The sequence below is a fragment of the Rattus norvegicus genome, chromosome 2, assembly GCF_036323735.1.
Source record: "Rattus norvegicus strain BN/NHsdMcwi chromosome 2, GRCr8, whole genome shotgun sequence".
NCBI lineage: Eukaryota > Metazoa > Chordata > Mammalia > Rodentia > Muridae > Rattus > Rattus norvegicus.
In genome coordinates this window covers 176,616,925-176,638,254 of record NC_086020.1, presented here as the reverse complement: position 1 = coordinate 176,638,254, position 21,330 = coordinate 176,616,925, and the positions used below count along the sequence as shown (strand labels likewise).

The following is a 21,330-nucleotide window of genomic DNA, read 5'->3' as shown; positions in this document are numbered from 1 at the left end:
GAAACACTCATGAACCTATTAGCTACTGTTGGGATTACCAGTTTCCAGTGTTTCCCCCTAAGTGTCACTGTTATTTTAGATCTTATTCTTATAATTCATTTGCCTTTCAGTCCAGTTTTGCCATCTGTGTGTGACCTGCAAACAGGAGCGACATTTCGGAGGCTGGTTCCCTTGGGCAGGATGTTATTTATCCCAGGCTGGCCCTAAACTGTGTAGCTGAAGGTGGCCTTGAAATTCTGACCTTCCTGCTTCCACCACTCAGTGCATGGTTTCGAAATTTAGTTTACTTAAATGAGACATAGTAATTTTCACTCAGTATTGTTGTTTGTGTGAGACAGAGTTTCTCAGTGTAGCCCTGAGAACTTGGTTTGTTTGTTAGATCAATCTGGCCTTGAACTCAGAAAGATCCACCTGCCTCTGCTTCTGAACTACTGGGATTAAAGATGTTCCATGCCTTGCTGGGCCTGTATATATATATATATATGAGGTTGATCCATTTTATTATTTCCTGCTGTGTCTGTGACTCTTCTCTGACTGTGACTCAAATCAGTGAATATTTTATTTTAGGTTTGGAGTTTGTTGTTGTTGTTGTTTTCCAATTTTCAAATAATTCACTCCTCTGCTGTAAACATTCTTGCCTTTTTCAGTGTATATGAATATGTGATTTTCTAGAGTAATATGAAGGAATAGAATAGCTGGATACTCATACATCTTCAGCTTTGTAAAGACTGATTTCCAGGGCATTTGGGTTTACAGCTGTTGTGGGACTTCTTTGTTGGTGTCTCATTATGGACGCTTCAGTTTCATTTTCCTGACTTGTGAGGAGGTTAGACTTACTGCCATACTGTTTCCTAAGTGAAATGGTTTTTCTTGTCTTTTGCCCAGTTTGTTGATGCATAAATAATTTTCATATATCTAGATAGTATCAGATTTTTATATCTCATATGTTTTTATTAAATAGTGGCTTACCTTTTTTTCTCTTTGTCTTTTTTTTTTTTTAAGAGAACAAAGACCATGCTGACAGGAATGACAAGGTTTTTCTCCAGGGTCCAGAAGGTGAGTCCTCACAGACTACTCACATGCTTCATTTTCAGGTAAAATTCTCAGAAGGCTAAGGCAAGTAGCCTTTCAGGTAAAGTTAAGGATTGGGAGTTCAAGGCCAGCTTGGCCTGCCAAGTGGGAGTCTGCCTAAGCAACACGCAGAGATAGAGTGTGTGCCTGAGGTAATGTGTGATACGGAGTTGGCGTTTTTACAGATTGGTAAGTTTGAGCTAGCTGACTATTGCCCCTTTTGTTAACTGAAATCGTGTAGAGAATGGACTGTCCCGGGAGGTCGGGAAGGTGACTAGTTAGTGGTGGTGATGCCACTCAAGCATGGGGACTTGGGTGCAGCACTCTAGTGAAAGCCGGCATGGGCTGTAACCCCAGAGCTGGTAGGCTGGATATAAATAGATCCCTGAGGTTCATTAGCTGGGTAGCCTAGCCAAATTGGTAAACTCCATACACTGAACCCCCTGAAGGAAAGTAAAGTAAGGCAGAGGCAGTCAAGGAAAACACTTGACATCAAATACTGACTGGACTCAGGACGTCTGGGTTAGATTTCCAGGACCACATCAACTGAACATGGCGGCAGCAGCACTAATAACAGTAGTGCAGACTCTGGGGGTAGAGACAGAAGGACCAGAAACTCAAGGTCATCTTCAGCTACACGGCACATTTGAATCTAGCCTGGAATACATGAGACTCTGCCCACGCCGCCTCACACCGCACCACCCCCAAAACCCCCAAAAAAGGTAAGGGGCTAGAGAGATGACTCATAAGTTAAGAATGCATGTTGCATAAACCAAAGGCCCAGAATTGGAATCCCCAGCATCCACAGAGCAAGCAGAGCCTTCCACAGACACTTGGAACAGGGTGAGGGGAATCTAGCAACTTTCTCTGGCCTCCACACAACACACACACACACACACACACACACACACACACACACACACACACACACACACATACAATGAGGCAGACCTCTTCAAATACAAAAATAAGGCCATACTGAATTGGGTGTGGCATCACAATACTCTATAATCAAAGCACTTGGGAGAGTAAGACACAAGGATCAAGGCTGACCAGAGCTATATAGAGAACCCTGACTCAAAGTAGGCAAAGGTGTCATACTACAGGTTGTGTTAGTGATTGTCTGTTCATTTAAAAACAAAAACCAGAATCTCATGTGTAGCCCCAGCTGGCCTGGAACTCAAGGAACTCCATCTGCCTTTGTCTCCCAAATGGTGGGACTAAAGGTACACACCAGCACCCCCAGCATGCTTTATTTCTTTTGATCCTCCTGACAATGTACTATCCTTGTCTTAAAGTTGCAGAAACTAAAGATTAGAATGGATAAGTAACCTACTATGAAAGCAGGCCATGAAGTTGTCAGTCTTACATAAATGCTGGCTGGTGGACTTCAAAGCCTGTGGTCTAACCAGTGTACATATGGCATGGTGTCTATGTTCTCCAGAGGCACACAGTTCAGAGGTCATGAAGAAATGACCATTCTGAGCATGTGGTACTAAGGCAACACCTATGAAGATGACCAAGCCTGTGTTTGCTGAGAACAGGAAATCCTATAGACCTAAGTCTCAAGGATGAGAACTTAAGAAGAAAGGGTCACTTGCAACAAATCATATGATTACAACAAGAGTCCTTACAAAAGGAGCATTCCCCTTGTACAGTTTAGGGTTGGGTGGGGGGTGTTTGTTGTTTCTCTTTTCCCTTTACCTTTGCCAACTCCTACCCTGAGATGTATAAAAAGCCTCTGTCCATTTTAGTGCAGCAAAACAAAAAAAGTTAACAAAAGAAGTAAAAGCCAATATTGATGCAAGAAAGTTGGCTTGGTGGCCACAAGCACTTGCTGCTTTGCAGATGGCCTTCCAGTTTGGTTTCTAGAACCCATGAGGGCTCATAACCACCTGCAACTCTAGTTCCTGATCATCCAGTGCCCTCTTCTGTCCTCTTCCATATACATAGGCATAAAACTGACACACAGAACGAAATAAGGGCCAAGTGTGATGGTTCATGCCTTTAATCTCCGCAGGCAGAGACAGCAAGTCCCTGAATTTAAGGCCAGTTTGTTTGACATAGTGAGTTCCTGATCCGCCAGAATTACATAGTGAGACCTTGTCTCAAAAAGGGTGCATTACGAGTCCTGAAGATCTGTGATTGATCCACAGCACTGACTTGTGGCTCACAACCATCTGTAACCCCAAATCCAGGTTGGCCTCTGAGGGTACCAGTGGGCACACGTGGAGCACAGTCTTACATGCAGGCAAAATACCCATTCACATAAGATTAAAATGTATAGGGGGTTGGGGATTTAGCTCAGCGGTAGAGCGCTTGCCTAGCGAGCGCAAGGCCCTGGGTTCGGTCCCCAGCTCCGAAAAAAAGAAAAGAAGAAAAAAAAAGATTAAAATGTATAGTTTGGGGGTTGGGGATTTAGCTCAGTGATAGAGCGCTTGGCTAGCAAGCGCAAGGCCCTGGGTTCGGTCCCCAGCTCCGGAAAAAAAAGAAAAAAAAAAAAAAAAGACAGTTTAAAAACTGTATAGTTTGTTCACGTAAATGTTTTCATTTGCCTCATGGGTAGTGTTTGAGGAACTGCATTATGTTCACTCTGGAGCTAAGCCGAGGGAATTGGACACAGGATTGTTTGTCCTGGAAGTCAGTCTAGCAGGTTGCTTTCATTGACACCTCTTTAAGACATAGGGAATCCATTTTGTTAGTTTTTTATTTACTGAAGGGAAAAAACTAAAGTCATCCGAGTACTGTAGAAATAGCACCACCTTGTGGCCATTGACTATTTTAGTTAATTTTATCTCTGTATATGGTTGTTGCTTGTGTCTATATTTGTGCACTATGTGCACTCCTGGTGCCTATGGAGGCCTGAAGAGGGCATAGATAGCTGAGAGTGGACTTACTCATTGTTGTGAGCTGCCATGTGGGTACCAGAATTAACCAGGGTCTTCTGGAAGAGCAGCCAGTGCTCTCAACAACTGAGCCACCACCCCTAGTTTTCTTACTTTTAAAAAGATGTATTTATGATTCCTGAGTATGATGTATATGGAGGGATGCACCTGTGGAAATCAGTTCTTCTGCTTCTCTGTGGCTTTATGGTAACTAAGTTCACCAAGCTTACACAACAAGCATCTTTACCCTGAGACATCCCACAGATGTGGCAGATGTGGCAGATGTTGTGGCACATACCTGAAATCCAGGCACTTGAAATGCTGAGGCAGGAACTTTGAAAATTTAAGGCCAGCCTGATCTATATAGCAAGTGCCAAGACAGCCAGGCATAAATAGTGAGACCTTCCTTGTCTCAAAACAAAACAAGAACGATGATGGGTGGAAAGAGATAAGGTGCCTTCTCCTAGTACGAGGGTATATCGCTCGACTGCTGTCCTGAGTCTTGTGTGTGTTTAGCATTTTGGCTTTGCTGGCAAGAGCAGGAGGGAGGGTCCCTCCTCAGCTATCAGTAATGTCCTTATATATGGTGGGGGCAGGACGGCAGCTGCCTGATCCCTCCTTCTCTCCTTATAATCTATATGGCTGCTTTGCTTTCCTGGGTGTCTGCATACACACATGCTCCTGATGCCTGCACAGGCCAAAAGAGTGTGTTAGAGCCCTTTGAACTGTAGTTACAGGAAGTTGTGAGGTGCATGTGTGCCAGGCCGTGAACCTGGATCTTCTGGAAGAGCTAGCTCCCCTCCTCTTTGTCCTTCTTTCCTTCTGCCTGAGACAGACTATTCTGTAACCTGGGCTGCCACAGCAGGAGAAGACGAGCTCAATGGCCGCTCTCAGCTGGTTTTCATTTTAAACTGAAGTATTTCCACTCGAAAAGGACCCCCTAGCAGTAGGCTAAAGGACATTGGATTTTGGGAGAATACCTGCCTCTGCTGTAAGCCTGACTTACATTCTAAAAATTATAGCAACCTACTTCTTTGTACTGTTGGTTTGTATTAAAATCTGCCACTGATATCTCAGATTTGGCATGTACTTGGGAGGGTCCTTGGAGCCCCCACACATACATGAATGCAGACAAACACAACACACAATGATGAAGGGCCGAAGAGTCAGCTAGGTGGCTAAGAGCAGTTGCTACACAAGCATCAGGACCACACTCGGATCTCAGCACCCACATTAAAATGAGCTGGGATCTCACGTGCAGCCACGATTCCATCTACGAGAGAGGAGACTCAGTGGAACTGCCAGCATCCAGAGGGGCAGAGAAAAGTATGGGTGTCCCACCCACCACCCAACCCTAGGTCCAGGAGAGTCGTACCTCAATGGCCCAGCACTGTCTTCTGGCCGTGTGTGTGCACAGGCATGCTAGTGTGTCCCAGACATACACACTAAGTCCTAAGTGCAAAGAGGGTCAGAAGGTGGTCAAGCAGGTTAAGACCCTTGTTGCAAAGACTCACCAACAAGATTCTATCCCTGCTTCTTGAGTGATAGAAAGAAAAACTAATTTCTACACGTTGTCCTTGCTTTCCCTACACATGCTGTGCCACTCATAGCACACATAAATCAATACATAAAGAAATAGGGAAAACTTAATATAAGATGTAGAAAAGAGGGTTGGCAAAATGGCTCATACGGTTAAAGAATTTGGTGCCAAACTTGATACCCCAAGTTCCATCCCTGGGACCCCGATGTGATAGAGACAGGACTTTTCCCGGGTTGTTCTTTGATTTCCACATGTGTACATTGGCCCGTGCATATCCATACAAGCAAGCACAAATAAATGTATTTTTTTAAACATTTGGGGGGGGGGGTAGAAACAGGTGGATTTCTGTGAATTCAAGGCTAGCCTGGTCTGCACAGTGCATTCTAGGCTAGCTAGGAGTTAGTCCCTGTCTAAAACAATAAAATAAAAAATGATTTTTTTTTTTTTTTTGGTTCTTTTTTTCGGAGCTGGGGACCGAACCCAGGGCCTTGCGCTTCCTAGGTAAGCGCTCTACCACTGAGCTAAATCCCCAGCCCCTAAAAAATGATTTTTAATGAAAACAAAAGGTAATGAAAAGAGTAGAGATTTTTAGAGTCAATCTTGGATATCGTATTAGTTAGTTTCTTAAACTGATTAAACACTCTGACCAAAACCAATCTGGGGCGGAAGGGGTTTGTGTCAGCTTACAGATTGGCAGAAGGGGTTTGTGTCAGCTGACCGCTGTCCTGTGCGTCTGGCAGTGCACCCTGGAGGTGGCTGTTGACCTGCTGGGCTCTCATTGCTCTCAGCTCCTCTTCTGTTGCTCTTGAATTCACACCCTAAACTCATAACTGGAACCATTTCACGTCTGTGCAAGGCTAGTTCGTCTTTAGGCTCTCTTGAGGGAGTTTTTCCTTTAGGAAGCAGCTCATACAGCCCAAGCTGGACTTGAACTCCTAATCCCACTGAGTGCTAGTATTATAGACATGCACCCTTGTACTCTACTAATTTGAGAAATTTTCTTAGCATTTTTCTCATATATATCTCTCAAATGTCATCTGTATTTTTCACCCCCATTCCAGAAGTTTCTTCTGAGTATAGTTAACTAGTTTTCACTTAGTTGGACACTTTACATATTCCCTCATGATATGTCACTCATGATTCTTATTTTGCTGCTCATAGCTAGCAAGGCCAGGCATGGTACACCCAGCACTAACAAGGTGAGGCAACCAGATCTTTAGAGTTCAAGGCTAGACACAAGTCAGATCTTGACAGAGTGAAAGGAATGGGAGAAGAGTAATGAAAGGGTGTTTATAACTGTCTCCTTTACTCCCAGCACTCTGGAGGCAGAGGTAGCCAGACCGCTGAGTTCAAGGCCAGACACATCCGTCTTGTTTGTGCTGAAGCACATTGCACTAACCCTCACAGTGGAGGCTCCGGTGCTGTTAGAGACCATGCATAATAGTAGACATGGATTAAACGCATTTCCTGAGCTGCGCATGTGTTCCCAGATACCCAAATGTGGAGATAGGAGACTCACCGAGCACAGAACCCAAGGCCAGCCTGGGCAACTAACCAAGACCCCAGCCGTTACATTAATCTTAGCACTTGAGGAGCTGAGGCAAGAGTGCTGTGAGCTGTTGGCCAGTCTGGCCTTTGTAGTGAGACCATGTCTCCAAAAGAAAGTTAGGTTAGCAGTGGCTGCGCGGATAGATTGGTTTCCATTTTAAGACAGTCCCTGACACAGCAGTATATGTGCTAAAACAGATTCAGAGGATAAATGATGTGACTGAACTTAGTGAATTGTTAGTAAAGATCAATTTTATTTTATATAGTACTGAAACATATTTTAGTGTCATGATTCCCTGATAGAGACATAGTTTGAATCATCAGTGTTACACCAAGCATTAAAAAAGCAGATGATTCCAGAACACTAAACATTTTCTTTTGTAGTTGGACCCGAGATGTTTTTTGCACGTGAGTGTCCAAGCACCTCAGAACAATCAGGTTCCAGCTGAGCGTCCGAGAGCTGTTTCCCGCACCAGTGACAGTGACCCAGTAAGTTGTTGATGGGGGTGGGGTTTCAGAGACTATAATTTGTGTTGCCATACATTCCTTTTACATATCAGGATACTGGTTTACATATGTTGGTTTCTTTTTTTTAAAGATTTATTCATTTATTATGTATAAGTACACTGTAGCTGTCTTCAGACACACCAGAAGAGGGCATCAGATCCCATTACAGATGGTTGCAAGCCACCATGTGGTTGCTGGGAATTGAACTCAGGACCTCTGGAAGAGCAGTCGGTGCTCTTAACCGCTGAGCCATCTCTCCAGCCCACATATATTGTTTTTTAACAAATTCTCAGTTGTTTGATTTTACCAATGAGGTCTCAGGAGTCAGACACTGGGGTGAAAGCCTGCTAGCTCAGAGAACAGGGAAAGAACCCAGTTGCCCTTCCTCCTCAGCTAACATCCCAGAAGCAATGCCCCTCTCTCATGCTGTCTTCAAACTAAATGTCCTTCCCTTCTACTTCCTGTGTGTCTCTCTATCCTGACTCCTTTACTCTCTATGGTTTTTTCTTAATAATCCCGTGTTCCCTCTCTGTCAACTAGTTTCTTGTTCTGCCTCTTAACCTGTGGTTGACTTTATTTAATGAAATTTATAATATTCAAGCAGAAAGCTCTTGGATTAAAGTTGTGTGCTAAGGCTGAGCTATACTACAACTAAAAACAGTTTTTCCATTAATGAACACAATCTTGGAGTTCACAGTGTGATCAAATATCCTGCACTGTACATAGACTCAGGTAGATGAGACGTCGCTAGATCATCTAGAGTGCTGGGCTAGCACTCTAACACACATCTTCCCTTGTTGCTCTGTGGTGCCGTAAAGTACAAACTTGGTCCAACTTCCTTCTAATGTGATCTGAGTAATGAATTCACCTAGTGCCAAGAATCTTGCTGAATTAAAAATTCAAAACAAACAAATTGGTTAAATTCAGTTCCTTCTGAGATAAGTCTCTCAGGAATTATGTCTTGAGGTGGGGCCACGCTTTCCTTAAAGGAGCACTTGGTGCATGTTTGAGACTTGTGGTTGAGAGTGCCCTCCGATGTCCTTGGTTCCTCAGCCCTCCTGTAAACGACATCCAGATTGGGAAAAGCTAAGCCCCGTGCATGGGGTAGCCCTTGACTAGTATTCACACTGTTCATGCGTGATGGTGCACTGCTTTCTAATAGTCAAAAGTTCGACACCATCTTCCTGCTTTGAAGGCAACTCTCCTGGTGTCTTATCAGCAGGACTGTTCCTCTTCTGAGCTGAAACCCTGACAGGCTGGGTACTTTTCCCCCATGCCCAGTGCCGGTGCCATCTCCTATAAATAAAATCAGTTGTGTGGTCTGTGCTTTTTACCGTGACAGAAGGGCTTCACCCGCCTTTTTTCTGTGCTGTCCCAAACGTCGTTCCTTCCATCCTAAGGCGGCTGTGTAGAAGTGTAAAAAGGGCCTCCACAAAAACGGAATTTTATACAGGCGCGTTCAACTTTCTCCTTAGATTTGCCTATTCTCAGAATGCAAAACGAAATAAAATAAATTAATGAAGTCATCAATGTGTCATTCAGTGCTATTTTCAGGTCCTTGGGTTTCCATGGAAACAGTATCATGCAGATCTTGCCACAGGACTGGAGCATCTCTTCATAGCTTAAAAGAATCCAGGTGGCATATCTGTCCCCATTAACAGTTATTGCTGAACAACTAATTTTCATCAGGCCACTGACTATGTAATAGACTGGATTTGGGGTCACCAGTACTTTATTAGATATTAGATATTAGTTGTGGATTTCTGCCTGTGTTGTGTAGAGATCAAAGGACAAGTTGTAGGTCCTATGTTTTGAACTCAGTTGTCAGGGTTGGCAAGAGGTATGTTTACTCACTGGAACTGTCTTGCTGTCCCAACACCCAGTGTTTTAACTGAAAACCCTGGTCTGGTGGCACACGTATGTAATCTCAGCAGTCTAGGAGCTACAGCAGAAAGGCAGACAGAAGTTCTAAGCCAGCCTGCGCTACACAGCAAGACCATGTCATGAAAAGGGGTGCTTTCCCTGTTAGCAGATGTTACTGTTTGCCCAAGCTGTGGCCTCTGCAGGCAGTATCTGCTCGGAGTGGTGGAGGAGGTGGTGGCGGTGGTGGTGAGGTGGAGGAGGTGATGGTGGTGGTGGTGGTGATTGGGGGGGGGGGGGGTTGTTAGCCATAGGTCTTTAGGCTTATTATGATTTTTATTTTGTTTGTTGGTTTTTTTGGTGCAAGGTCTCTATAGCCTAGGCTGGCCTGCAATTCAAGATAATTCTGCTTTAGCTTTTGCGGGCTGGGACAACAAGCAATATATAACCACGTCTTTTCAAAGTCTGGATCACGTGTGAGCTCTTGTTCCTGCTCGTGTGTTTCCAGGCTAAGCACGGGGAGCAGCATGAGGGTCAGCACTACAGCATCCCCCCACAGGATCTGAAGACGGTGTTTCCTCACGGCCTGCCTCCTCGATACGCAATGCAGGTACTCTGACAGAAACAGACCCAGGTTGCCCAAAGTGTGGTGTGTGGGAAAAGGGTTAAAATGGGAGGTGTAGACGATTTAAAAGTCAGCTAAGGACTTGTTTACCACAGTTAGAATTTATCTTTTGTTAGCCACTTAAGTACACTTCAGAACCAGGGAAGTATTCTTTTATAATCAGTACCTTTTCCCTCAAGTTACTGAGCAAGTTTCCAGAAGTCAGGTAATTAAACTAAGTGACTTGAAGGTAGGTGTGCTGACACATACCTGCAATCCCAGCACTTAAGAGGCAGTAAGTAGTAGGAGGAGTGCTTCAAATTTGGGACGAGTTTGGCCTGCATGGTGAGTAGTGGGCCAGCCTAGGCTACATACAGTATGAGATCCAAGTACAAAACCTCATGTGTGGTGACACACCTGTCAGCCCATCACTCTGGGAGTAGCAGCACAAAGATCTTTAAGGTCATCCTTGCCTCCATGAGATCTTTAAAAAAAAATTATTTCTGAGCTAAATAGGAATGATTTTCCAAATAAATTGTATGTATGTGTGTGTATGTATGTATGTGTGTATGTAGTATGTGTAGGTGTACATTCATCAGACCCAAGTGTCCTTCCTCAAGAGACATCCATGTTTTACTGGCTTTTTCTTTTAAACATGGGTGTTTTGTCTTCATGTCTGCCTGTGTCTCACATGTTTTCAGTGCCAGAAGAATCTAGGAATGGTGTGGGATCCTCTGGAACTGGAGTTATAGACAGTTGTGAGCAGCCATTTAGGTGCTAGGAGTCAAAGCTGGTACCTCTGGAGGAACAGCCTGCGCTCGTAACTGACTAGCATCTCTCCAGCTCACCCCCACCCCTTCCTTTTTACCTCTGACTGGGGCCTGGGGCTTCCTAGTAAGCCCCTGGCTGGCACCAGAACCTCAGGCGTCTACCTCCCCACCGATAAGCTGCAGGGCTGCAAGCGCACTCCCGTGCCCAGATATGTTTTTATGAGCGTTGGAGCCTAAACTCTGGTTCTCACCACTTGCACGGTCTCCCTCCCCTGGTTTTCTTTGTGTTGTTGCTCTCGGTTTTTTGGGTTTTTTTGTTTTTTTTTTTGGAAGGGGGGGTGGTTTGAGGTGGTGTTTTTGAGTTTTGGTTTTTGTTTTTTTTGGCTTGTGGGATTGTTGTCCTTAAAGGGGTCCTGCTGTGTTATTTTGGCCTCCAGTTTGTAGCAATTCTCCTGTCTCAGCCTCCTCAGTGCTGGTATAATAGGTACCTATCACCACACCTGGTCCTAGAGATGAGACATTTTTCTAAATGTGTTTATTTTTTGTTGACCCACATCATGTGTGGCTATGAGGGCAACTGGGGATTGACTCTCCCACCTTGTCACTCTAGACATCACACGCGGCACGTCAGGCTCAGCAGCAAGCAAGGTGGCTGATGATGACCGACTAATATTAGAATATCGGCAGTGGTGGTGCATCCCTTTAATCCCAGCACTCGGGACAGAGTTCAAGTCCAGCTCAGCCCACAGAGTGAGATCCAGGACAGCCAGGGCACACAGAGGAACCCTGTCACGAGAGAGAGAGAGAGAGAGAGAGAGAGAGAGAGAGAGAGAGAGAGAGAGAGAGAAAAGAGAGGAATTAACTTCTAGACCATACCAAAATTGTCATCAGAATTTTTGTTCGGAGTGGAGACAGGGCATCAGCTCAGTCTGCATGGGAGAAAGAGGTCTTTATATAAAAGCAGCAGCCCTGGATCTGAGGTCCAGCTTAATAGTAGGGTGCTTGGGTATATTTGCCTGGGATGGACTTCATCCCCTTTTTCACAAAATAAAACATAAACAAAGAACCATCAGAAGCTGGCTATTTATGTTACTTGATAGGAAGCAGTATACCTCAGATATTAGCTAAATGCATGGATTGACCTTCAGATGTAACCCAGACTCTCAGACCGGGATACAAATACGTTTAGAGATCTGGTTTGTCGGGTCTCAACTAGTGTGCCTGTGGTTAGAATGGCTAGGAGTTCCATGCCTACCTTCTTTCTGCTGTTTACTTAGGTGAAGACTTTTGGTGAAGCTTGTCTGATGGTTAGGAAGCCAGCTCTCGAGCTTCTGGGCTACCTGAAAAATACCAATTTTGCTCATCCAGCTGTACGATATCTTCTCTGTATCCTTTCAACACTCCTGGGTCCTCTTAAGTCTTGTGTCCCCCCCTCACTTGAGAAAGGAAATGCTGCTCACTTTACCTTTTGTTTTTGTTTTTTGTTTTTTTTTTTGTTTGTTTGTTTTGTTTTTTGCGAGACAAGCTCATGCTATGTAGCCCTAGATGCCCTCAAACTTAACCAGATCTGCCTGCTTCTTCCTCTCCTGAGTGCTGTGATTGAAGACTTGCACCAGCACATGTAGGCAAGAAATGCTGTTGCTAGGAAACATGTTGTATCTGGTGTTTTCTTTAACACACACTTCAGATGGAGAGAAGGGGACAGGAAAGACCCTCAGTCTCTGTCATGCTGTTCATTTCTGTGCAAAAAGTGACTGGCTGATTCTGCACATCCCAGATGGTAAGGGCTTCCTGTCTGTCTTCTCTGATGGACAGTCGCTGTCTTCTCTGATGGACAGTCGCCTTGCTGTGGGGCAGCACTGTGACTACTTAGGAGACAGTGGCCATGCTGTACTGCCCTTACTGACTCTGAATTTGTGAGATAAAACAAGCCCACTCCTGCCCCGGCCTCCCGAGCGCCAGTAACAGACACTTGTCTGTTAAGATTCTGAGGACCCACAGATCCACACCCTTCCTTGACATTTTAGAGTTGTTCAGTGTGGGCTGCTGTCTGTACGAAGGTGAGGGCAGGTGAGAGACAAGGCTGGAGCCTGTGATTGGACAATAGAAAAGAGGGGCGGGCTGAGAGTTTTTGAGAGACAGGAGAGATAGAGAGGAAGAGGATAGAAAATGGAGAAAGAAAAAGAGGATCTAGAGTCCAAATGGCTTTAAATAGCCACAGGTAGCTTTGAATATCTTTTTTTTTTTAAAGATTTATTCATTTATTATATATAAGTACACTGTAGCTGTCTTCAGATACACCAGAAGAGAGAATCGGATCTCTTTACAGATGGTTGTGAGCCACCATGTGGTTGCTGGGAATTGAGCTCATGACCTCTGGAAGAGCAGTCGGGTGCTCTTAACCGCTGAGCCATCTCTCCAGCCCTTGAATATCTTATAAGAGATGAATTACAAGACAATTTGTCTTATCTAGGTGGGACGTTTATATTAATATCAACTGACTCTGAGTTTATTGTTATAAATTGAATTTATTGATATAAATCTGACTGATGATAAGTTACAAGCCTCTAGAGTTTTGATTTTACCAGGTTACAGGGATCTGTGATGGCTAACCACCAAGGGCGAATGGCTAAAAATGAGAGCAGGATGCGCACAAGAGAACCATGATGGTCAATCGCTACATGAGACTAGCCATGGAAGCAGCAGGACCGCCAGGGCCAGAGAGTAGCCAACATTAGCTTGGGATGGTGCATTTCATATTGTTTAACGCACAGTTCAGTATAGATTTTAATCCTCGTGCTTTGCATATATCCTCTTTTGTTCAAAGTTTAAATATCCACATTTACTAATTTGCTTTTAAAAGTTGGCAGTAAGGAGTGATGGCAGTCCACTTGATATTTTATGTTCTGGTTACACTGTAATGTCCAGTTTAAGGTCAAGAACAGAGAGGATTAGTCCCCAGTACCACTGCACAAAAGAAAATATGTTCATTTGTTTTCTTTTTAATGTTTCTCCTAATTTAAAAAGTCATTTGTAGGGATAGAAAGATGATTCACAGGTAAGAGCACTGGCTGCTCTTGCAAAGAACCCAGGTGCGGGTCACAGCACGGACACAGCGGTCACAGCATCTGCATTTCCAGTACAAGGGGACCCAACACACCTTATGTCAAAACATCCACAGTACAAAAGGAAAGAAATGAGTTCTTTTTTTTTTTTTTTTTTTTTAAACAAAAAAGTATACTTCTCAAGTTACTTTGTTTTCTTATCCACTTTTAGCTCATCTTTGGGTAAAAAACTGTGGGGAGCTGCTACAGTCCACTTACAACAAACAGCGCTTTGACCAACCCTTAGAGGCCTCTACCTGGCTGAAGAATTTCAAAACTACCAACGAGCGCTTTCTGGGTCAGGTGATTGGCTCCGGGAATTCAGTGGGAGATGACCTTTGCAGTGACAAAGAAGAGTCTGTCTTCTTTGTACCTTGAGGAGTTGATACACTGTAGGGAATCAGCCTTGCACTCAGGAAGAAATAAGCCATTTTGTATCCCTTTAATATTTTTGGCTCATAGTGGGCTCATAACTTGAAATGCATTTGTTGATCTTCAAAGAGATGGCTACTAGTAAAATAAAAGTCTGGGATGATTTTTACTGTTCCTGAGAGAACCTTGAATCTTTCACAACAGAAAGGTTTTCCTCCAGATAAACCAGAAATGTGAGAGTAAAATTATTCACTCCAGTTTTGATTTATTCATTTGCTATGTAGATTGGTCTGGTTCTGAACCTACTACCCCAGGCTAGCCTTAAACTTAGAGTCCTGCCTCAACCAGGAGAGCACAGCACCAGCACTCTAGTCTTAGAGTGAGCTCTAGACTAAGGCTTTATCACTGTGCGTGTAAAGGCTCACAGAAACCTTACTGGACTGCTTGTTGGCTGATGAGATGGTGTAGCAGATGAAGCTCTTATCGTTGTACCTCCTGACCTAAGGTGGAAACCAAGCCTCCACATGACGGGCAGGTTGTCTGTGACTTCCACACCTGCATCCTAGCACAGATGTCCCTACATATATACATACACATATACAAATAAATGTATTTCTGAAAATGTGAGTGCCAATATTTGTCAATACTACTCAAGGAAAGAACTCTTACCCCCAAACCGTCCCCCACCTCCCTGCACACAAAGCTCCAGGAAGAGGTTAGAAGTCTAATTTCTACATTGTACCTCCTGTGGTACAGCTGAACCCTATGCCTTTCTGATTTGGAAAGGCTTAGGCCTAAGCGAGCATCCTGTTTTATTTTCTTATTTTGTTTGCTTGCATTTAGATAAAAGTTCAAGAGAAGTATGTTTGGAATAAGAGAGAAAGCACTGAGAAAGGCAGTCCTCTGGGAGAAGTTGTCGAACAGGTACAAGAAACACCAAAGCACCAGTTACACTGTGCCCTAGCCAGAGACCGCAGAGGGACAGTCCTGCCTCTCCCCACAGGGCCTAACGCGAGTGAGAAACGCCACTGACGCTGTTGGGGTTGTGCTGAAGGAGCTGAAGACGCAGAGCTCCCTAGGACTCTTTCACCTCCTGGTGGCTGTGGATGGAGTCAACGCCCTCTGGGGAAGGACCACGCTGAAAAGAGAAGATAGAACCTTGGTAGGAATGGTCTGTTTTCTCTGATTCTGTCCTGGGCGAGCTCTGAGGCTCTCTCTGGGAACCAGAGAAGGTTTTGAATTATATAGAGATAGAACAATAGATGCCTGGTTATGAGCACCCAGGTACACTTCTAGCAGCCAGTGAACATTCACAACCTATGTCACTCTACCTCCAGGGCCTCTGCCATGGGCACATGCATGCATTCAGGAAGAACACTCATCACATAAGAATAAATCTTTAAAAACAACAATAGCTTGCTCCCTCTTGTTCTCTCTTGCTCTCTGGTTCTTACCCTCTTCCCCCTTTGTCTCTTCTTTCCCCATTCCCCTCCCCCTTCTCTCCAGGAGCTCATGGCCGGCCTCTATCTTCTATTTCTCTACTTATGCCCCCTCCCCCGCTCTGCCCTACTACCCTCTTACTCCTCTCCATGAATAAACTGTGTTCTATACTAAAACAACAACAGCAACAGTAGAATGCTGAGGTGTAAGCCAGCAGCGTGGCTGTGTTGCACACATAAGTACCACGTGGTACATGAGTTGCACTGTGTGTCTAAGAGCCTAGACTCCATCTCCAGCCCTGCAAAAGCAGGGAAGAGACAATAAATTAGCTTCAAGAAACCAAAGATGTTGGCTTTCTATTGCTGTGGTAAAACATCCGACCCAAAGTGACTTATAAAGGAAAGAGACAGATCCACCTCACAGCAGCCCACTGACGGAAGGCAAGGTTGGAACTCATGGCTGAAACCTGGAGACAGGAACTGAAGCAAAGGACCAGGAGGGATGATCCTGAATGGCTTGTTCCTCCCTGCTTGTTCAGTTTTTCTTAGACATTGCAGGACCGCTGCCCATGGATGGTACTGCCTACCCTTGTGGGATGCTCCCCTCACCCCCATCTACCACCAATCAAGATGGCAGCATTTGCCAATGTTAACTGTCCCCAAACACCCCTGGCTTGTGTCCTGTAGACAGAAACCTACCCAGCACGTGCTGCTGCCACCTCACCATGCCTGCCCGCCTCACCGTACCTGCCCGCCTCACCATGCGTCGCAAAGCAAGGGCACAGGTCAGAGAGGAGGAGGACCTCCGATTTCCTCCTGGCCCTAAGACTGTTTTCAAAGGGAGGATGTGGTCTGTGAAGAAGTCAGTAACGTCAAGGGAGGAAGGCGCACTTGCTACAGTTGACCTCTCCTCCCTGCTGCTTCTCTCCTTTCTCCCTCCCCCAAACCCCTCTCTCTCATTCTGAAGGAAGTGTATTCAGGTGCTACAATTGCAGCAGTTAAAAAACTTTAAATCATTGTCAATTCATTTTTCCTAGGGAAAAAGTCAGGAAAGTCATAACCTCTTCACTCTCTTGTTGACACCATGTAGATTGCCCCGGAGGAACTCGCCCTTGTCCGCAACCTAAGAAAAATGGTGAAAAATGACTGGGTGAGTGGCTTGTGCTCGGGACTTGCAGGGACTGTGTGTCCTTACTGCTCATTTGTCTTACGTAGCATTTACACAGAGTAACCCAGAGAAGTTCTTTCCTGACAGAGCCTTTGCACTAGTGTGTGTGTGTGCTCGAGTGCGTGTGTGCCTGCCTGCCTGCCTCTCTTTGTGTCTCTGCTCTTTATTTATTTGTTTACTTTTTTTCTTTTTTTTTTTTTTTTTTCTGAGCTGGGGACTGAACCCAGGGCCTTGCGCTTGCTAGGCAAGCGCTCTACCACTGAGCTAAATCCCCAACCCCTATTTGTTTACTTTTTATTTGAGGCACCAGCTCACTGTGTAGTCCTGGCTGTCCTGGAGCTTATAGAGATCTGCCTCCTGGGTGCTGGGATTTAAGGCTTGCACAAGCAAGACAGCAAGATATGATGAGCTCACTCTGCATGTGAATGTAGCACTCATTCTGCCTCAGTTCTGAACTACTCTGCTTCATTCGATTGCTTAAGTACTAGGAGTGCAGGAATCGCAGTCAACATTGAAAATAAAAATATAAGATCTTGCAGGAATTTATTGTCAGAACCAGATCTAGAACTAAGAACTGATTTGTAGCCAGTTAATTATGCATAAGCACACTGTCATGACACTGCTGTGAAGTCTACGAGTGACTGTGTACCACGTGTCTTACTTTCATCGTTGTAAAGTCCAACTGTTTGCTTGTTTTCAGCACGGAGGAGCAATTGTGCTGAGCTTGAGCCAAACCGGGTCTCTCTTCAAGTCCAGAACAGCCTATTTGCCACATGAGCTGCTGGGAAAGGTCACAACCTGGAGAAATCTGCTTCCCTTAGAGCAACCATTCTGTCTAGAACAGCGGTTCTCACCCTGTGGTTCGAAGCACCTTTGGGGGTCACCTGTCAGATGTCCTGCATATCAGATGTTTACATCAGGATTCATGACAGTAGCAGAATGACAGTTATGAAGTGGCAACAACAAATTTTGTGGCTGGGGTCAGCACAACATGAGGAACTGTACTGAAGGGTCGCAGTGTTAGGAGGGTTGAGAACCGCTCATCTGAGAGACCGTCTCATGTAACATTTCTGGACCTTTCACATGTGTGGCGACCATGGTACACTGCAGGAATTGTGTGGGCTCTGGGGCTCCCACGGTGGCCATCAGGCTTGTACAGAGGAGCCTTGACCTTCTGAAGCTTTTCGCCAGCCTTATGTCTCTTAAATTTCCTTCGTTAGATTTATTCATTTGATTTTACTCTATGAATGTTTTGTCTGAGTCCGTGTATGTGCTTGTTGGGTTCCTTGGAATTGGAATTATGGGTAGTTGTGAGCTACCATATGGGTACTAGGATTCAGACATGGGTACTCTCCAATAGCACGTGCCCTAAAAACTGAACCATCTCTCCAGCACCCATGTCTTAGATTTATTTATTTATTATATACAAGTACACTGTAGACACACCAGAAGAGGGCACCAGATCTCATTACAGATGGTTGTGAGCCACCATGTGGTTGCTGGGAATTGAAATCATGACCTCTGGAAGAGCAGTCAGTGCTCTCTTAACCATGAGCCACCTCTCCAGCCCCCCCCCCCCCAATACCTTATTTTAAATTTTTTTCAAAGTTGCATTTATAATAGCATGAATAGAAACATTTGTTTTCTCTCTGATACAATTGTTTCTTTGCTACTTGGTGGATTTGTTTGAGAAAGTCTTACTGCTTTAGTGATTTTTGGCAACTAAACCCCAGTCCTGTGCATGCTAGCCCAGCCCTCTACCTCTGAGCTGAAACCCCAGCCACAGGATGAATGTGTAAACTCTGAGACCAGGACTCGCTGTGTATCTCTGGCTGGCTTGGAACAAACTCCCTGTGTAGGTCAGGCAGGCCTCAAACTCACAGAGACCCCCATCTTGGCCTCCCGAGCTCTGGGACTAGTGTGCGCTGGCACGCGCAGTCGACTGTAGATTCTTAATTAGTGTAAAACTTGTGTTGCTTTTCCCCCTTGTCGTTATTTTATGTTTTCAGTTGGTTTATTTTGGTTTTGTTTTGTTTTGAGACAGGGACTCACTATATATCCCAAGCTCATCATGAATTTGTGGTTTCTGTGGCAATGCCCAGACCCCTACACCCACTTATCTCCTTGTTAAATATAATGTCCATGGCAGTATAAGCAGTCACTAGGCACCAAGTGTGCCGTCCTGTGGGAGGCAGGAAGCTGAGAGCGGGGAGGCTGAGTAGGAAGGGGAGAAAGGTAGAGCAGAGCACAAGAAAAGAACCCTGTCCTCAGAGTAGTCAACCTCTCTGTAGATTTGGTTCGAGACTAACACTGTATCATGTATCCTTTCTGTCTCCAGGAAGGATTTAATGCCCTGGAGCCTTTTCTTCCCATCCTCATTTCCAACTATAATCCAAAGGAATTTGAAAGTTCCTTTCAGTATTACTTGGAGAACAACTGGCTTCAGCATGAGAAAGGTCAGTCCCTTGCATCCCTCCCGCTGGCCAGCGGGGTCATCTGCTGAACCCCTTTACCGGGTATCTGTGTGCATCACTGTGACCTGGTGTCCATAGCTTACTTGGGCTCACAGATTCAGAAGGGCCCGTCAGGCCTCTTGAATCCATGTTCCTAGACCTGTAAGAAAGCGGTACATCCCAGCCCCAGGAGCAGAGGGTCTCACATCACTACAGGCAGAGAGAGACAAGGAGAGGCCTGGAGAAGGTATACCCATAGGACACTCCCATAGGGACCTGCAGAGCCCCAAAATCTAGAACCACCAGCAGTGAACCGCAGCTTGATGCATGACTCACAGCGTACACTGCCTCAGACTGTGACAGGCGCCCCACTCTCCCTGAGCAGTGACCAGTATACAAATGTGGTTGGAAGATGGCTACAGTGTTGCTGCTAAAGAAGGAAGCAGCTCCAGTCCAGCTACTGGATTGCTTACAAGGTCTGCACTGCAGCCCTTCTCTGTAGTTCTCACTGACACAAGTGCTTGCCCCGTGTGCTGGTTTTTTCAGGTTTTTTGGCAGCATAAGCCCTGACCAGAGGCAAGGATGCTCTACGCTTTTTTTTCTTTTTTTCGGAGTTGGGGACCGAACCCAGGGCCTTGCACTTGCTAGGCAAGTGCTCTACCACTGAGCTAAGTCCCCAACCCCGCTCTACGCTTTTTTAAAATTATCTTAGCTCCTTCCTGTGTATCTGATCACCTGTGCTAGTGTTTGAGGAGGTGGTGAGCCTCCATGCGGGTGCTGGATGTGGGTCCTTTGCAACAAGTGCTTTAACCACTGAGCCAGCCTTCCAGCTCCTATTAAAGGCTGATGAGTTGTTACTGTGAGTGCCTGGCACTAAACCAGGTCTTTGCTGTCCCTTCTCTCAGGCTCAGAATTAGTAACTTTTTCCTTTTCTTTTGTTTGCTTAGGCAGCATCTCCCTGTGTACCCACGCTTATCTCCGCTATCCGAGCCTTTTGAGCTCAGCACATCCTGCCACACAGGGCCTCAGAAGCTCTTTTCTCTCAAGGCCAGATTTGATGGCTTGCATTGCAAACATCTAGCTGTCACCCTGGATATACAAAAGATGTAGACAAAGTAAAGTGGGCAACAGGAGCCAGTACTGACTGCCTGTGCTCCCAGTTCACTCTGGGCGCGTGACACCTTGGTACAGATGATAATCGGTGTAGTCCCTGCCCGGCATGGCATGTGCAGAGCTCCGGCTTTGATCAGTAAGCACGGCAGGAGTGAGGTCTCGGGGGTGGCTTGGGGTCATGGTCTGAATGGGGAAGCTCCTGACGTCTTGGTGTTTGGCTCCATTTTAGCTTCAACAGAGGAAGGGAGGAAGGAGCTGAAGTTCCTGAGTAACTGCAACCCTGAGCAGCTAGAGCGGCTCTGCGCCTCACTGTGAGTGCGGACATGGAGCGGCAAGCCAAGCCGGAAGACGCCTTCCTTCAACTGCCTCGCATGACGGAGGCCCACGGTCCCAAGCCAAGCAGCCCGACGGCACTGACGGACATGTGACAATGGGCTGTCCGGTTGTCCTACAAGGAATACCAGTTTTCTGTTAGGATTTTTATATTAAAAGTAGATCTGTTTCTAAGTATTGTATTGGATTTGCCATAAGGAAAGTTCTACACTGGCCAGGTTCGGTTTCTTTGGCATTGTTTGTTAGCATCTGAAGAAACTCAGCGCTACAGAAATTACTAGTTCTGTCTTCTGGAATTAAATCAATTCCTCCTAGACAGGGAACTCTTCTTATACAATTTCTGTTTGTGCTTTCTTCCGGATTCCGCAGAACGTTGCTGGAGCTCCAGCTGAGTTCTGTCAGGGTGACGTGGCCAGCCCTGTGCCACACAGCCCTGAGAGCGTCCATGCTGTATAGTGCATTGACACTAATGCAGATGGTCGGGTTCAGTGTGCACACCTAACAGTAACAGAAATGAGACAGTCACTCAAATCAGCATTGACATTGTTTGCACACATTCGGGG

General features: G+C 45.4%; 1 protein-coding gene across 10 annotated transcripts in view; it reads left to right on the top strand.

Moving 5' to 3' along the window:
* Dap3 (death associated protein 3) overlaps nucleotides 1-21,104 on the top strand; it is a 28,143-nt gene extending 7,039 nt beyond the window's left edge. The window contains exons 2-13 of one of the 10 annotated variants that reach the window (NM_001011950.2): nucleotides 1,003-1,056; nucleotides 7,429-7,533; nucleotides 9,920-10,021; nucleotides 12,063-12,171; nucleotides 12,473-12,565; nucleotides 14,062-14,192; nucleotides 15,105-15,185; nucleotides 15,265-15,423; nucleotides 16,791-16,850; nucleotides 17,569-17,658; nucleotides 19,207-19,324; nucleotides 20,664-21,104. In NM_001011950.2, coding sequence (NP_001011950.2) covers nucleotides 1,003-1,056; nucleotides 7,429-7,533; nucleotides 9,920-10,021; nucleotides 12,063-12,171; nucleotides 12,473-12,565; nucleotides 14,062-14,192; nucleotides 15,105-15,185; nucleotides 15,265-15,423; nucleotides 16,791-16,850; nucleotides 17,569-17,658; nucleotides 19,207-19,324; nucleotides 20,664-20,749 — 1,188 coding nt within the window. In that variant the 3' untranslated portion in view covers nucleotides 20,750-21,104. Of the gene's footprint in view, nucleotides 1-1,002; nucleotides 1,057-7,428; nucleotides 7,534-9,919; nucleotides 10,022-12,062; nucleotides 12,172-12,472; nucleotides 12,566-14,061; nucleotides 14,193-15,104; nucleotides 15,186-15,264; nucleotides 15,424-16,387; nucleotides 16,486-16,790; nucleotides 16,851-17,568; nucleotides 17,659-19,206; nucleotides 19,325-20,268; nucleotides 20,566-20,663 lie in introns of those variants that run through there. The other 9 variants (XM_063281611.1, XM_063281610.1, XM_063281609.1 and 6 more) reach the window with 9 other exon arrangements.
* The last annotated feature ends 226 nt before the right edge of the window (nucleotides 21,105-21,330 follow it).